The sequence below is a fragment of the Nycticebus coucang genome, chromosome 21 (assembly GCF_027406575.1).
Source record: "Nycticebus coucang isolate mNycCou1 chromosome 21, mNycCou1.pri, whole genome shotgun sequence".
Lineage (NCBI taxonomy): Eukaryota > Metazoa > Chordata > Mammalia > Primates > Lorisidae > Nycticebus > Nycticebus coucang.
Genome location: NC_069800.1, coordinates 38,555,838 through 38,573,066, shown reverse-complemented (window position 1 = coordinate 38,573,066; position 17,229 = coordinate 38,555,838). Strand labels below are relative to the sequence as shown.

Below are 17,229 nucleotides of genomic sequence, written 5' to 3'. Positions count from 1 at the left end.
CCAATTCCTTGCCTTCAAATTTGCCCGAATACATATAAAGTTTTTTTTTCATATATCGGAGACTCTTCCACAAATATCCTCTATTAAGGATAGAGCATGTGTGCTTTCCATGATTAGTTTTTTCACTTCATCCTCACAGTAACCTATGAGGTAGCTGTGGAAAGTGAAGCTCAGAGGTGGTAAGTCACTTGCCTGAATCACACCCATTGGTAAACATTAGATTGAGTGTGTCTATTTACGAAGTGCCCAGTATTATTTTAGGCCCTCCGGATTGTGCCAAACCTTTATATTCATTCATACAACAGATACTGAGTGCCTTCATGTTTGAGGCACTGGGCCAGGTGCTGGGACAAGAGTTTACAGTGGAGACAGCCGGTGGCTGCGGGAGGTACAAACAATACTTGTTCCATTTTCCAGGTAAGAAAGCTAAGGAACGGAAGAGAAAGACATTGTCTAAAGTCACACAGTGATAACATAGCTCCGATAAGCAGCCCCATTTTAAAGGTGGGGAAGTTTAGGCACAGAGAAGTGAAGGGACTTGCCCAGAGAAACCCTGCTGGAAAGTGGCAGAGACGGGTCTCCACCGCTCGGGAGAGCTCGCAGGCCGGGCTGCGGCGGCCTCTGTGCCCCGCCCCGACGGGGGCGGAACCAGCCCCGGTCACACCCCCGCATTCCTGGCAGCCGCGGCGGCGGTTTCCTGCCCCGGTTGCTGGGCGGGCAGCCGGCCCATCTGGCAGCCCCCACGGGGCGGCGCGGGGAGGCGGCCCAGACTTGCTGGAGCCAGGCGCCGGCCTGGGCCTCCCTGCCCGCCTGGAGAGCCCAGGTGTGGCCGCGGCGGGGTTGGGGGTGGTGCTTTCCTTCCCGCTCGGCCCTTCCTGACGCACTGGGCAGGATGCAGTTTACTACGTCCCTCCTGCCTCTGCCTCCACGACCCGGCCTGGAATCCCAGAAGGAGGAAGCGGGGTGGGAAGGTAGGAGGGGCCCCCACCTCTGATAGCCAGTTTGTGAGACCCGTTGACTTGCCGCCCCCTCCCCTTTTTGGAAAACCGCTGTAAAGTTAGCACCCCCTCCGTTTATTCAAGAACCCAACTTCCCCATTTGTGCAAGGACAGCTGAAATCCCACGGGGGTCGCACAGGCTTTTGCTTCGGTCCTCGGGCACCCCAGGCACGACTGTGGAAAGAGGAGGAGGCCCTTCCCCTGCCCAAGGCACAGCTCTTGATTTGACATCCATTTTGAGCTGGGGTCAGGCAGGCATTTGACCTCTTCTGTTCCTTGCTATGTCCTCGGCGACTTACCAGGTGCTTAATTCACACCTGGTATAGAGCCTTGATTGATGGTCTGAAAAAAGTTGGACTCACCCTGGGAGGAAGATTCTTACCTCCTTCACAGCTGAGGAAATAGGACAGGATGGCTCCCAGCACCTTGCGAAAGCCAGCCCTGGTTTGACAACCTTCGAGGATGCCAGTACCCGATCCCTTCGCAATACCCCCAAGGAAGGGAACCAGCCGTTCAGCTGTACTGTGGTGAACTTCATGGTCTTGGAACCCAGGCAACCTGGGTTCAAATGCCCCTTTGACACTTAAGGTCTTTATGCTTCAGTTTCCCTATCTCTAAAAATGTTGGTAGCTTCCTCATAGGGTTGTTGTATGATTTAATAAGTCTAAAATACAGTTGACCTTTCAATACACCTTGGAACTGTGTAGGTGCACATACGTGGATCCCCCCCCCAGAGATAGCAAGACCCACTCTTTCTCCTCAAGTCTACTCAAAAGATGAATGATGATCCATCTTTCACTTAATGAAGAATAATTCTCTCCTTCATGATTTTTTTTTCTTTTTTGAGGGAGTATTGCTCTGTTGCCCCAAGTAGTGTGGTGGTGCCATCATAGCTTACTACCAACCCCCTGGGCTCAAGCAAACCTCCTGTCTCACCCTTCTGAGTAGGTGGGACTATAGGTGTGAACTATCATGTCTGGGTAATCTCTTTAATGAAGGTCTTGCTGTATCACCCAGGCAGAACTTGGGGGCTCAAGCAGTTCTCCTGCCTCAGCTTCCCAAAATGCTGGGATTATAGGAGTGCATAGTGCACTCCTATAATCATAGTGCCTGGATTATGATTTTGTAAATTATTTTTTTTCCAGTTACTTTATGGTGAGACTACAGTGCATAAGACATGTAACATAGGGTGGTGCCTGTGGCTCAAAGGGGTAGGGCACCGGCCCCATATACTGGAGGTGGTGGGTTCAAACCCAGCCCGGGCCAAAAAAAAAAAAAAGACATGTAACATACAAAACGTATTAACATAGTGCTTTTTACTGGTAAGGTTTCTGGTCAGCAGGCTATTAGTAGTTATGTTTCGAGAAGTTATGTTACATGTGGATTTGACTGTGCATGGGAGGGTTTGTGGGTGCCCCCCATCTTCTGCCTTGTTCAAGAGTCAACTGCAGGGCAGCACCTGTGGCTCAACAGAGTAGGGCGCTGGCCCCATATGCCGGAGGTGGCGGGTTCAAACCAGCCCCGGCCAAAAACTGCAAAAAAACAAAAAAAGAGTCAACTGCACTAGCATAATTTGAGTTACATATTAAATACAAAGTGTGTACTGGGACTCTTAGAACGGCTGGCTTTCTATTTGGAGCTCTGTCCTACATCTTGCTATCAGGGGATACTGAGGCACAGAGGACACCCAACAAATCAGGGGTAGAACTTTAGGGTTCTAAAGCAGTTTCCCAGCTTGGCGCCCGTAGCTCAAGCGGCTAAGGCGCCAGCCACATATACCAGAGCTGGCGGGTTCGAATCCAGACCAGGCCTGCCAAACAACAATGATAACTACAACCAAAAAATAGCCGGGCATTTGTGGTGGGCGCCTGTAGTCCCAGCTACTTGGGAGGCTGAGGCAAGAGAATAGCTTAAGTCCAGGAGTTGGAGGTTGCTATGAGCTGTGACGCCACGGCACTCTACCCAGGGCGACAGCTTGAGGCTCTGTCTCAAAAAAAAAAAAAAGCAGTTTCCCAAGAATCTTCCCCTACCCCAAGGTGAGGCTGGCACCAGGCCCACCCAGTGCCCTGCCCAACCACCCACCCCCACCTCCCCAGTATGCAGGCCCAATCCAAGCCCGGCCTGGTGCCATTTTTCCATGGGACTCAGGCGGTGGCGGTTCACATCTGGAGTCTAGACTCGGAGGCTCTGCGGGCCGGGCCTACCGCCCGGGCTGGGCCACCACTGCCCGCTGTTTGCTCAGCTGAAGCCGGTTAATTGGAATTATAGGGGCCTCTGCGGTGCTGGCTGGCCAGGCAGGCCCTGATCAGCCGCTGCCGAGGTCTGTGGAACATCTGGCCAGGCCAGGACAGTCATTAGGTGGCAAACGCCTGGCGCCACTGCCACCTCAGCCTCTGCCGGGGGCAGGCGGTGACTCAATGAGGCCTTTGTGGGCCCTGGGCCGCAAAGCCAACCACATTGTGTGCCTGGGCTGCCTGCCCCCTCTGCTGCTCTCAGAGAGGCCTTGTTCCTGGACCACACGGCCTCCCCCTGGAGGTGGCTGGAGTCAGCAGAGTTGAGAAGACCCTGAAAGGGACCTCCTTGGCCTTTTGAGATTTTCTATCTTTCCGAAATTTCCTTTCCATAGAGTCCTGGGCCCAGAGAAGTTGGGTGGCAGACTTGGAGGTACCCAGCACACCAGACACAGTGACTCAGTCCTAAGGGCCTGGGGAGGAATTGCACAATTCTTAGGAACTTGGAATTTGATTTGGATTGAGGTAAAAAAAAAAAAGGTCCACAGGCAAGCTGCCTCAATTCACAGTGGAGCTAATAATAGCACCTACAACCTTAGACTGAAAATTCAGTGAAATCCTGTATTAAGATTGATTGACACATGTCAATACCTAGCAAGATGTTGCAGTGATGTTCTCCAGTCTCTGGTCATGCTTGTCTGTGGCCAAACTTCCAAACTGTCTGGAAGCCACTGTTATTTTCCACCTCTGGGAAGCTTAGGCAAGGGAGAGCCCTGGGTTAGGAGCTGGAGGCCTGGATCCAGGCCAATGTCCACCCACTCTTGTCTTGGTTTCCCCACCCAGTGATCCTATACCAGGCAGGTGGATGAGCGCTGTGGCTCTTCCTTGCCTGATTGACTGGAAGCATCTCCTGCAGGCCAGGCACATCTCAGGGAAACCCTGGCCCCAGGATTTCCAGCTCTTGGTCTCTCAGAATCAGTGGGCCCAATTTCTCCCTGCCCTGGCCCTTGTGTTGTGACTTGCCCCATAGTAGTCACTTTAGAAAGAACCCTAGGAATGAGGAGAATGGAGTTTGGGGCTTGACCTGTAGGGGAACCTGGAGTTCCGAACCTATCCAGCTGAAGTCATATGGACATTAGGACTAGGAGGTACAGGTTTTACAATTACTGGCTCCCTTGCTGCATCAGGTTAGTCTTCTGGTCCTACCCCCACCTCTTGCTAAGGTGAATGGGGGACTCAGTGAGCACCTGCCCAACATCCTCATTGCCGCTCAAAAGTGCTGGGAGATAAGGAAAACCCCATGGTGAGGGAGGGAGGGGGATGGAGAGAGAAAGAGAGAGAGAGAGAGAAAGAAAGAAAAAAAAAAAAAAAGAAAAGAGGCTCGTGGGCCCCTTCTGCTGGCTAGCAGGTGTTCTTAGGGTGCTGGGTTGGCCAGGCACTGAGGTGGGTATCTATGAAGGGGTGTGCAGAAAAGTTTCTGGATGGGCAGGTATGACCTAGCAAACTCAGTATAAGACACAGGGTTCTTATGCAGAGAACTATTCCAGGAACACAGTGGCCTGCCCCGGCCATGGGATGAGTTTTTAATGTGAAGCAAAGTCAGTCCACAATACAAAAATCTAAAATCACACCCACTTTTCCCACCTGGCTCCTGGGTAGTGGGGGAAACTGGGGCTTCCTTTGCCTGCAGGGGATGTGAAAGAGAGGAAGGCCAGGAAAGGGAGAGGGAAACAGAGGCCACCGAGGGCCTGCTGGAGGGATCCTGCTGCTCCCTCCCCGTCCTGGAGCTGCCCTCAGCCTCCAGTGCCCTCTGCTCACACACAACAGTGGGGCCATGCCCCACTGGTCTGGTCTGGCCCTCAGAGGGTCAGATGCCAGCCACGTCACTTCTCCTTCTTCTCCAGCCCCTTCGATGCTGATGCCTCCGTTCCCTCTTTGGATTCTGTTGTTGCCGCTGGATCCTTAGGGTTTGACTCCTCATAACTGACCAAAAAATAAAACAATAAAAATACATTTAGAGGAGGGGGAGAGCAGAATCTTTGCTGTTCCCCTCGCCTGCCTACCACCCCAGGCACCACCCAGGGCACATACAGAACATCAGCCCTGCATCCACTGCCCAGCACCTTCCAGTACTTGGCCCAGCCCCGTTGTGTGCCTGAGACAGGCGGCTGTGTTCCTTTGTGCCCAGTGGTGCCAAGAGGCAGCAAGGCGGCGGCCAGGGAAGAGAGGTTGGGCCTGGGTTTGTGTGGACCAACTTTAAAAGCATCTTGAACCTTCTGGAGAGGGTAAAAGGTGTGTAGGGGTGTGTGTGTGTGTGTGTGTGTGCAGAATCCCAGGGTACTTGTCAGGAATCAGCCCCAGAACAGTGTAGAAGGGAACTTGCTCTACTGGCAAGTGGCAAGGTGTTGCTTTGAAGATGGACACCCTGGCTTAGCTTTTACTATGGGCTTCGCTCACTGAGTGAGTTCATGCCAAGGACAATACACATATTTCCTCACCAGATCAACTCCATGAGGCAGGAATGTGCCCACTTACAGATGAAGAAAGAAAGGCTCCGAAAGAGGAAAGTGACTTGCCCAAGGTTATATATCTATAGCAACAGTGTCCACTGCTGTATGACAAGGGCCATTTGTATCTGCTCAGTTGTGTGAGGACAGTGAGGTTCTGGGTTGCCCTGCTCCCTAGCCCCATGGCTGGGTGCAGTGACTGCCTGGTGCTTGTGAAGGAGCTGCCTCCTGTGCCTACCCTGGGAGTACTCCCTGCCCTGTACCCAGAAGCTGGATTGTCTGCCCTACCTTGGGCCCCGGGGCAGTGGGGGGAAGCGGGCAGGTGGGCACCCGCTGGGCATTACATGGTGCTGGGATTCTGCGGGCGCCGGCGGCGAGGGCCAGCTAGCTTCTGCTGCATGGAGTCGGCCAGGCTGGCTGGGGAGCCCGAGACTGTGGGGAAGTGGGTGAGCCTCGGGGTATGAGGCAGGATTTCCGCCGAGGACTCGTAGCTGTGTGAGAGACAGAGAAGAGACAGAAAAAGAGATGGAGAGAGAAAGACTAAGGGAGGACAGAGACTTCCTTTCCAAGGAGCAGGGAACAGAACTGGCTTATTTTATTCTGCCAGACTTTGTGGAAAGACGCCAGTATTTCTTGGAAAATAGAAAATATGCACCTATACAAAGGCACATTATGCAGCTGTGTAAAGAACAAGGATGGTCTAAGTGTGTATGTGCTGCTATGAAAATATCTCTAAGATACATCATTCCGTGAAAAAGCAGGACACAGAATGCTCTCAGAGTGCCACCGTTGTGCAGGTTGTCTATACAGGTCTGTATCTCGGGGCACGGGGTCCTGAACATCTGTGTAACAAAGCTGGCCTCTGAGGGCTGGCTGGGGCGTGAGAGTGTCTTCCCTCTCAGAGCTATGGAATTTGGAACCTCTGCATTTTTTTTTTTTCTGAGACAGTCTTAAGCTGTCACCCCGGGTAGAGTGCCATGGCTTCATAGCTCACAGCAACCTCCAACTCTTGGGCTAAAGCGATTCTCTTGCCTCAGCTTTTCTATTTTTAGTAGAGATGGGGTCTTGTTTTTGCTCAGGCTGGTCTAGAACCGGTGAGCTCCAGTGATCCATCCGCCTCGGCCTCCCAGAGTGCTAGGATTACAGGCGTGAGCCACTGTGCCCAGCCGGCATTTCTTGCCTTTTGTTTCTTTCTCACAAAATATATGAAAGTATATTCTCTCTGTTGACATAAAGGTTGGTCATTTGTCTAAAAAAAAAAAGTAAATAAGTGAATTAAAAAAGGGTGAGTCTCAATGAGAGAGAAAAGTAAAACAAAAGCTAAGGTGGAGAGTCAGGGAAGAGAGATGGACAGAAAGAGAAGAGAAAGAGCAACGACTTTTTATCTGCTCTAAGAACCCCAGGGTAGGGGTGGGGATGGAGGTCACAAGGAGGGGGCAGGGTGCTCGTATGGCACAATGCGTGGTACCAACTACGTGAAGGGGCCCCTCGTTACCCAGGCTGTGGTTTTCAGAGCTTTGTCCAGTGAGGACACAATAGGACTGGACTAGAAAGGCTACCCCAGGGGCAGTGGGATCCAAGGCTGGATGAGTTTGGGGGGTAGGCGCTGAACTCAGGAATCAGGTGCCATGCCTGCTTCAAGGGCTTCCTCAGATTTACTCCAACCAAGTTCACTCCCCACTCTCCCCAACTGTCTCAGAAACCACAGGGCTTTACCAGGCCAGGAGACATGGGCAGCCAGGCTGGGAGGGCAGAGGCAGGTATGGGGGAGGAGTGAGTCACAGGCTCCCCTGAGGGCAGCCAGGTGCACAGGAGGCCTTGGCAGGCACTTGAGGGACAACTTGGAGGCCAGGCAGGTGGAGCTGGGTGGAAGGCCCCCAAGTGGGCAGCTTTAATCACAGCTGGCAGCTATTTCTAGGTCCCTGGCAGGCGGAGTCAGTGGTGCTAGGAGGCAGACACCTGCTGGAGTCACAAAGGCTTTGAGGTATGGGTGGGACTGTGCGTAGGGTGTGGCAGGTGTGGCTATGGCCCTGGGAAAGGGGTAGCTGTAGGAGTGATACACAAGCTGAGATGGAGGGAAAGCAACGAGTTACGGGTCAGAGCCGCATGGTGGCTGAACAGGGACTGACACAGGACTTCCACTTGGGTACTTTCTACCTTTGTGTTTCTTATGTGTGCTAACTGAAGCCAGGGGAGGGAGAAGAAAGTCACCTGGTGTGACATTCGGGTTGGAAACCCAGGGCTCCTGACAGCAGGCAGCTGAGAGAGAAATCCACACCAGCCATTCTGTTCTCATGGCCCGTGTGACATTTGGATTTGGGGGCTGCCTACAGGCCCCTAGGCCTTGCCCTCCCAACTCCTGGCCCAGGGAAAGGTTCTGGCTGGTGCCCACAGGTGAGACACCACCGGTGGAAAGGGTGAGGGGTGAAGCTGGTGGCAGGAACGTTCCCCAGAAACATGTACCAACAACCCTGGCTCCACTGGCTGCCCACAGATGTACCTGTACCCATATGACCATCTGTCCCCCACTCGTCCTTACCTGAACATCTCTGTTACTTCGCCCTTGGCCAGTGCCACCAGGACGGGAAAACCAATGCAGGCAGGGACCAGGTACAGGAGAGCAGGCTGCGAGAGGACAAGCTGGTCAGGCAATGTTGGCCATGGAACCTGTTCTGGGCCATGCCCAGCACCCCAAACCTCTTCCAGGTTCTCAGAGCAAGTCACTGGCTGGGTCTGAACCCAGAGCTGGGCTGCTCCTCTCAGAATAGAATGTAAGAAACACACACAAAAAACCCTCAAGTATGCAGAGGTTCAAGGGTTCCCAGGAGTCTAGCAGGCAGCATCTGAATCACCTGGGACACCAAGTTCAAAATGCAGCTTCCCAGCCAGCACAATGGCTCATGTGTGTATCTCAGCACTTTGGGAAGCTGAGATGGAGGGTCTCTTGAGGCCAGGAGCAACAGACAACCTGGGCAACATAACAAGATCCCACGTCTATAACAAGAAAATTAGCCAGGTACAGTGATGTGCATTTGTAGTCTCAGCCACACCCTAGCTTGGGTGACAGAGCAAGACCTTGTCATTTTTTTTCTTTTTTTTTTTTGAGACAGTCTTACTTTGTCACCCTCAGTAGAGTGCTGTGACATCACAGCTCACAGCAACCTCCAGCTCTTGAGCTTAGACGATTCTCTTGCCTCAGCCTCCTGAGTAGCTGGGACTACAGGTGCTCTTTTTTGTTGGCTGGGGCCACGTTCAAACTTGCTGCCCTCAGTATATGGGGCCAGCACCCTATCACTGAGCCACAGGCACTGCCCATCAAGACCCTGTCTTAAAACAAAACGCAACCTCTTGGGTTGGTTCTATTCCCAGAGATCCTGCTTCCCAAGGTCTGGGGCTGTAAATTTGCATTTTAGTAAATGCTCCAGGAGATGCTGTTATAATGATGGTAATGACATAGCAGCTACGCAGGCAGCACTTGCTATAGCCTGTATTAAGGAGATCCAGCTGGTTACTGGCTTTACCCCTTCACACCCAAGGGAGTCCAGTGCACAGAATCTGTGCTGGGACTCCTGGTAAAGATGGGTTTGGAGAAAAGGATAATTATACTAAGAGCCCCTGTTCACGAAACACCTGCTGTGCAGGCACTGAGCTCAGCCTTCCTGGGAACACCGTAGCCCATCTCCACATCCCCTCTGACTGTTCTCCTATTGTAGGGGAAGAAGACTTAACGTTTCAGGGGGTAGGGGGAAGGGGACAGCCCAAGCCTCAGTGATCTCAATATTAAACTGAGGATTGAACCTCAAGCATGCTAGACCCTAAAGCCATTCTTAGCTTTCAGTATTTCAAAGTTGGACATCACTCCACTGTTTAACCCTCCAAAAACCCCAAGGCTCCCAAGTGGCCTGAAGGCCCTGTGAGACATGACCCCCTACTTCCTTCTCCAACCTCATCTGACCTATCCCAATAGCCTTGTCACCTGTGGCCATAGGACCTTTGCATGTGCAGTTTCTGCTGCCCGGGATGCTCCTTCCTCTTTCAGACTCCACCTCAGATGACTTCTGTAGGATTTCACTCGCATGTGGTAGGTCCGCTTGCTGTACACTCTCAAAGCCCCCTCTAGATCTCCCCTACAGCATTCCCAGCAGTCTATAATGGAACATCTGGGTGCCCCTGCAGACTGGAGGGTAGGGTCCACAGATGTCTTCCTTGCTACTATATGCCTAGCATTCAGAAGAGGGCCTGGTAAATACTAAGAGAATGGCTCCTTCATGGGTTCTCCCAAAGAGAGTATCATGGGAATGAATGGCATGAAGGTGAAGAGATTGCGTTCTCAATGTAAAGCTAGCTCTTGGCCATGGAACAAAGGAATCTTCCCTCTGTGCTCCCTTGAGTCTGACCTTCAGATCATTTCCTGGTACCTACCACAGATTTGCCCTGGGTAGAGTGCCGTGGCATCACAGCTCACAGCAATCTTTAACACGTAGGCCTAAGCGATTCTCTGGCCTCAGCCTCCCAAGTAGCTGGGACTACAGGCACCCGCCACAATGCCCAGCTATTTTTTTTTTTTGGTTGCAGTTGTTGTTGTTTGGCAGGCCAGGGCTGGATTCGAACCCGTCAGCTCTGGTGTATGTGGCTGGCACCTTAGCCACTTGAGCTACAGGTGCCAAGCCTGTTTTTTTTTTTTTTTTTGGAGACAGTTTCATTTTGTCATCCTTGGTAGAGGTGCCCTGGCATCATAGCTTACAGCAACCTCAAACTCTTGGGCTCAAGCAATTCTCTTGACTCAGCCTCTTGAGCAGCTGGGACTACAGGTGTCCACCACAGCGCCCGGCTGTTTTTAGAGACAGGGTCTCGCTCTGGTTCTGGCTCAGGCTGGTCTTGAACCTCTGAGCTCAGGCAATCCACCCGGCTTGGACTCCCAGAGTGCGAGGATTATAGGTGTGAGTCACTTCATCTGGCCTTGATCACACCATTTTATATATATCATCTGTGACTCTATTAATACCCTAAGTACTAGGATTTGGATTTTATAGATGAAGTTACTGAGCTCAGAGAGGGGAAACATCAGCTGGGTGTGGTGGTATGTGCCTACCTTGTGACTACAAGTCCCAGCTACTCTGGAGGCTGAGGTAGGAGGATCGCTTGAGCCCAGGAGTTCAAAGGTGCAATGAGTGCCACTGCACTTGAGCCTGAGCAACATAATGAGATCCTTAAGAAAAGCAAGTTCTTGCCAGGTGCAGTGGCTCACACCTGTAATCCTAGCACTCTGGGAGACCAAGGCTGGAGGACTGCTTGGGGTCAGGAGTTTGACACCAGCCTGAGCAAAAGCAAGACCCCATTTCTATATCGCTACAAAAAATAGAAAAATCAGCCGGGCATGGTGGCATGAACCTGTAATTCCAACTACTTGGAAGGCTGGGGCAGAAAGACTGAGCCCAAAAGTTTGAGGTTGCAGTATGATGCTGCTGCTGTATTCTACCCAGGGTCATAGAGAGATTGTCTCAAAAAAAAAAGAAGAAGACCGGGAGGCGCCTATGGCTCAGTGAGTAGGGCGCCGGCCCCATATGCCGAGGGTGGCAGGTTCAAACCCAGTCCCGGCCAAACTGCAACAACAACAAAAAAATAGCCGGGCGTTGTGGCGGGCGCCTGTAGTCCTAGCTGCTTGGGAGGCTGAGGCAAGAGAATCGCGTAAGCCCAAGAGTTAGAGGTTGCTGTGAGCCGTGTGATGCCACGGCACTCTACCCGAGGGCGGTACAGTGAGACTCTGTCTCTACAAAAAAAAAAAAAAAGAAAAGGACACCTGTCTGGCCCTTGCTCTTTAGTGAGAGAACTCTGAAGGGAATACTCTTCTGTGTTTCACCAGGCAGAAGGCAAGCCTGCCACCTGGTGGCCATTGGGGAATTGTCTCCGGACTCGGATTTGGGGCTGAGGGTTACAGCAGATATCTCCAAAGGCTACACTAAAGCCCTAACCTGGGTCAAACTCACTTGCCAAACTCACGTCACTCTCAGCTTGAGCACCCCTGAGGCAATGTGGAACAGAAGCGAATGAGAAGTAGTTCCCCATGGGTTCTTTGTTTTTTCCACTTATGGGGTAGAGGACCTTGGCCCTTCTAATAAAATAAGAATACTGCACTAGAACCTCCCTCCAAGAGAGTTAGCATAGTCCCGGGCCCACAGTAATCAACAGCTCAGTGATTTGTTCAAAGGCAGCCCTGTGTGCTGGGCCCCAGGGAAGCAGAGAGCGAAGAGCCACGATGGCAGCTCACACTCACCAGGCCAGGTACAGTGCTGAGCACTGCACTCACGTTAACCTGCTTCATCCTCAGACCACCCTCGGGTGGCTGTTATTTATCCCATTCTCTGATTTTATTAAGCAACAACATAAAGTAAGCGACCTGCCTCGAGTCCCACAGCTCCTGGATGGAGTGTGGATTCACAGTGGGGCCTCCTCGGCTTCTCTGCTACGCTGCCTTTTCTATGGCTGGGCCACAGGGCTGGGTTTTCTCACTGAGCCGGGTGTGAATCCACCACATACTTGCTGGGTGGCACCTGAACTCATTTCCTCATCTGTTCATAAGGACCTTCATGAGCACAGAGGATGGCATGTGAGAAGTGCTTAACAAACAGGGGTCTTATTACTTCCAATAGAGAGTAGGACAATCCTGTCTGCTCACTTTCACCTCGCAGTGTTCCACTCTCCAGGCCATACTGATTGCTCCAAGCACTCATGCTATGCTAGTTCATTTTGTGGCAGCTCAGTATCCACCTCGCTGGGAGAAGGGGGTAGAGCTTGGCTGGGCTACTCCTGCTTGAGGAGTAGTGAGAGGGCAGGGCTGAATACCTAATCACTCTTCTGCAGGGTGGCTGCTGGGCTAAAACACCCCAAATCTACCTGAATCCCATTCTTCTCTATCTGCCCACACCCCTCCCCCCACCCCACCCCGGGCTAAGAAGCCAAATCCTCCTTCTAACACTCTGCAGCAGCCGGGGTGGTCCTGGGACTCTAATCTGGGCCATGAGGTGCTGAAAGGGTTCTGGGAAAGTCTTGCCTTCCTAATGAAGGCAACAGGCATGGCTGCTATGCTTTTCCCTCATTCTTGCCACTAATGTGCACATGGTGCCTCGGGCAGTGGCAGCCACCTTGCAACCACAAGTGAAAGGCCAAGAGAATCATAGACAGGACTGCTCTGACACTATTGGGAGTACCTACCTCTGGATTGCTTGTGTATGTGACAAATAAATCCCTCTAAGTTCCTCTTATTTGCAGCGAAGCATTCTTGACACTCTGAGTATAGCCTTGCTTACCTGGGCATGCTTGAAGATGTGCATGATGAAGATGGTAAGGCCCAGGCCAAAGATGTAGGCTGCAAAGCTGGTATAGAAGTAGGTATGGGTGTTCTTCTTCAAGCTTCAGGGAAGGTATGAGAAGGAGGAGGGTTAGATATAGGCACTGGAGCAATAACATCTCTTCTGAGGGAACTAGAGAAGACCCTGGTGGTTGTGGGGGTGAGAGCTCTGGGCTGGGAGACTGGAGATTGGCATGTACTCTGGGACTGCCCCCACCCACGTGTCTTTGGTCAAGTCACTTTCCTTCTCTCATTCTCAGCTTACTCATCTGAAAAATGGGAAGACGAGAAGCTTATCTCCTTGGTGGCTATGAATATCAAATGCCATCATCTAAAACAGTGGCTGTAAGACTTTAGCTACCATAAAGATAATCTGAACAGCCTATAAAAAGAAAAATGCAAGGCTTTAGGGACACTCCCCAGGTCTACAGCAAGGCCCAGGAATCTGCATTTTTTTGTGGGGGAGACAATTAATCTCACTCTGTCACTCCGGGTGGAGTGCTGTAGCATCATAGCTCACAGTAACCTCAAACTCCTGGGCTCAAGAGATCCTTCATGGGTGGTGCCCATAGCTCAGTGGGTAGGGTGCTGGCCACATAAACCCAGGTTGGTGGGTTCGAACTTGACCCAGGCCAGTTAAACAATAACTGCAACAAAAAAATAGCTGGGTATTGTGGTGGATGCCTGTAGTCCTAGCTACCTGGGAGGCTGAGGCTTAAGCCCAAGAATTTTGAGTTTGCTGTGAGCAGTGATACCACGGCACTCTACCGAGGGTGACATAGTGAGACTGTCAAAAACAAAAACAAAGACAAAAAACTAAGGTAAATCTGGTACAGGGGATCATGCTTTGAGAAACACTGATACAAAAATTGCAAAAGTAAGTTATTACTTTAAAGTGCAGTGGACATAATAGCTCAGTAATCTATTTGTGGGTACTAAGTAGATACTGGCTCCATGAATCAAATGCCAGTGGCTTCTTGGAGGTAATTCATTTGAGATTAGTTTTAGAACAGACGAACTGCATGCAACCTGGCACTGCCATTATATGACTTTCCTTTACAATGTTAGTTCCATAACCTCTGTGTGTCCCCAGCACCTGGAGTGGTGCCCGGCCAGTACTATGAATTCAGTGAACATCTGTGGAAGGAATGAATACTTTTGATCCTTCTCTCTCTTTGCCCCGGGCACACCTGAGCTGTAAGTATATTGAGAGCTATCCTGTTGTGAGAACAGGGGTACAAGTGACTCCCTTTGGAAATGTTGCACCAATTCTGCAACCAGTTCTGAGGAGCTTATCCTGTGAACCCAGGCTAGGAATTACATTCTACCTCTGAGGGTGCTGGCAGCTGAATCTGTGTTCCAGCAAACAGCCTGTGGGTTTCACTTTGTATCACCTCTGAACACCCAGAAGTAGAAACAGCTAGCACAGACATGCTTCTGTGTACAAACTGTCCAGGTCCCTTCCAAGGGTATCTGCAAACCCACGTGTTTAAGTGGTACTACACAAGTAACCCAGATGTATTCGAGTGTGGAAGTTAAGTTTCAAATGAAAATTTGATTTCAAGTTCGGGTGTCTGTAATCCTAGCACTCTGGGAGACCAACACGGGTGTATCACCTGAGCTCAGGAGTTTAACACCAGCCTGAGCAAAAGCGAAACCCTGTCCCTAACTGAAAATAAATAAATAAATAAATAAATAAATAAAAAGAGAAAGAAAAATCAGCTGAGTATCATGTTGGGTGCCCAGAGTCCCAGTTACTTGGGAGGCTGAGGCTAGAGGATTGCTGGAACCAAAAACTTTAAGGTTGATTTGAGCTATAATGCCACCATGGCACTCTATTCAGGGTGACAAGAGTGAGATTCTGTCTCAAAAAAAAAAAAAAAAAGAAGGCCAGGCACAGTGGCTCACGCCCATAATCCTAGAACTCTGGGAGGCCAAGGTGGGTAGATTGTCTGAGCTCACAGGTTCGAGACCAGCCTGAGCCAGAGTGAGACTCCGCCTCTAAAAAACAGCCAGGCATTGTGGCAGGTGCCTGTAGTCCCAGCTACTTGGGAGGCTGACGCAAGAGAATCACTCAAGCCCAAGTGTTTGAGGTTGCTGTGAGCTATGACACAATGACACTCTACCAAGGGCGACAAGAGACTGCTGCAAAAAAAAAAAAAAAAAAAAAAAAAAGAAAGAAAATTGGATTTCAATGATTTTGGTACTGAGTTTCTCATTACCACTGCCACTAACTATTATTACTGTTTTTGCAATTATGGGTATGAGGAGATAAAGAAAAGTTCATAAACCACCTCAAAATTAAGCCCACATATAAGACCTTGCTGGAATGACTGAGCAGCAAATGACAGCAGTGGCTGGCGCTGCCTGCTGGCAGCAGGCCCAGGTGCATTAACTCAGATTCCGTCTTCCTTGTGTTTTTTTTTTTTTGTAGAGACAGAGTCTCACTTTACAGCCCTCGGTAGAGTGCGTGGCCTCACACAGCTCACAGCAACCTCCAACTCCTGGGCTTAGGCGATTCTCTTGCCTCAGCCTCCCGAGTAGCTGGGACTACAGGCGCCCACCACAACACCCGGCTATTTTTTGGCTGCAGTTCAGCCGGGGCCAGGTTTGAACCGGCCACCCTCAGTATATGGGGCCGGCGCCTTACCGACTGAGCCACAGGCGCCGCCCCTTCCTTGTGTTTTAAGTGGTGACTCAAGTTGATCCCCTTCTTTCCTGTGCTCATTTCCTATAATAGGAAAGTGGCTGGGCGCTTGGTGGCTCAGGCCTGTAACCCTAGCACCCTGGGAGGCCAAGGCAGGTGGATTGCCTGAGCTCAGGAGTTCAAAACCAGTCTGAGCAAGAATGAGACTCTCTCTACTGAAAATAGAAAAAATAGATAGGTGTTGTGGGGGGCGCCTGTAGTCCCAGCTGCTTAGGAGGCTGAGGCAAGAGAATCACTTGAGCCCAGGAGTTTGAGGTTGCTGTGAGCTATGATGCCACAGCACTTTACCCAGTGCGAGAAAGTGAGACTCTGTCTGGGAACAAAGAAACAAAAACAAACAAACAAAAAAAAGGGAAAAAAGTCTGAGTAAGGAAAAGGCAGGGAACAGCTAGAGAAACTAGGACACAGTGACCTGACCCGTGGCTGATAAAAAATGATAATGATGATGAAAAAAACAAAATGATGATGACTGCAGCTGGGTTTGCCCAAGAGGTACTGAGGTCAGCCTGTGCTCAGCATCCCCTCGCTAGACATTCATGATAATCCCGAGGTAGGAACTCTTGTTTACCACTAATGTAAAGATGAGAAACCTGAGGCTCAGAAAGGTCAGGCAGGGCTGGGCGCAGTGGCTCATGCCTGTAATCCTAGAACTCTGGGAGGCCAAGGCAGGTGGATTGTCGGAGCTCACAGGTTAGAGACCAGCCTGAGTCAGAGCGACACCTTGTCTGTAAAAAAATAGCTGGTGTTGTGGCGGGCGCCTGTAGTCCCAGCTACTTGGGAGACTGAGGCAGGAGAATCACTTGAGCCTAAGAGTTTGAGGTTGCCGTGAGCTATGACACCATGGGCCTCTACCAAGGGTGACAAAGTGAGACACTGTCTCCAAAAAAAAAAAAAAAAAAAAAAAAGAAAAAAGAAAGGTCAGGCTACTTGCCAAGGTCACATGGTGAGCATTATCAGGACATTCTGAGTTTAAATCCCTGGATTGTGACTTATTTATTTACTTATGAGACAGAGTCTCACTCCGTCACCCTGGCTGGCTTGTGATTTATTTATTTATTTATTTATTTATGGATGACACAGAGACTCATTCTCCTGCCCTGGATACAGTGCTTTGGAATCACAGCTCACGGCAACCTCAAACTCTTGAACTTGAGCAATACCCTTGCCACAGCCTCCAGAGTAGCTGGGACTACAGGTGCCCACCACAGAATCTAGTTAGATTTTTCTATTTTTAGTAGAGGCAGGTTCTTGCTCTTGCTCAGGCTGCTTTCACTCCTGAGCTCAAGCAATCCGCCAGTCTCCACCTCTCAGAGTGCTAGGATTACTGCCATGAGCCACTGTACCTAGTCTGGTTTGTGACTCTTAACTTTTAAAACATCTGACCACAGGCTCTTTGGACATTTGGAACTTCAAAATGTGAAATGTAGATAAAATCAGA

The 17,229-nt window shown here is 50.7% G+C and overlaps 1 protein-coding gene across 3 annotated transcripts in view; it reads right to left on the bottom strand.

Moving 5' to 3' along the window:
• Window positions 1–4,795: 4,795 nt before the first annotated feature.
• The window catches only part of HM13 (histocompatibility minor 13), a 50,132-nt gene continuing 37,698 nt past the window's right edge, over window positions 4,796–17,229 (bottom strand). The window contains exons 10-13 of one of the 3 annotated variants that reach the window (XM_053574133.1): window positions 13,044–13,146; window positions 8,276–8,361; window positions 6,081–6,227; window positions 4,796–5,212 (exon numbers count right to left, since the gene is read on the bottom strand). In XM_053574133.1, coding sequence (XP_053430108.1) covers window positions 5,113–5,212; window positions 6,081–6,227; window positions 8,276–8,361; window positions 13,044–13,146 — 436 coding nt within the window. In that variant the 3' untranslated portion in view covers window positions 4,796–5,112. Of the gene's footprint in view, window positions 5,213–6,027; window positions 6,228–8,275; window positions 8,362–13,043; window positions 13,147–17,229 lie in introns of those variants that run through there. The other 2 variants (XM_053574132.1, XM_053574131.1) reach the window with 2 other exon arrangements.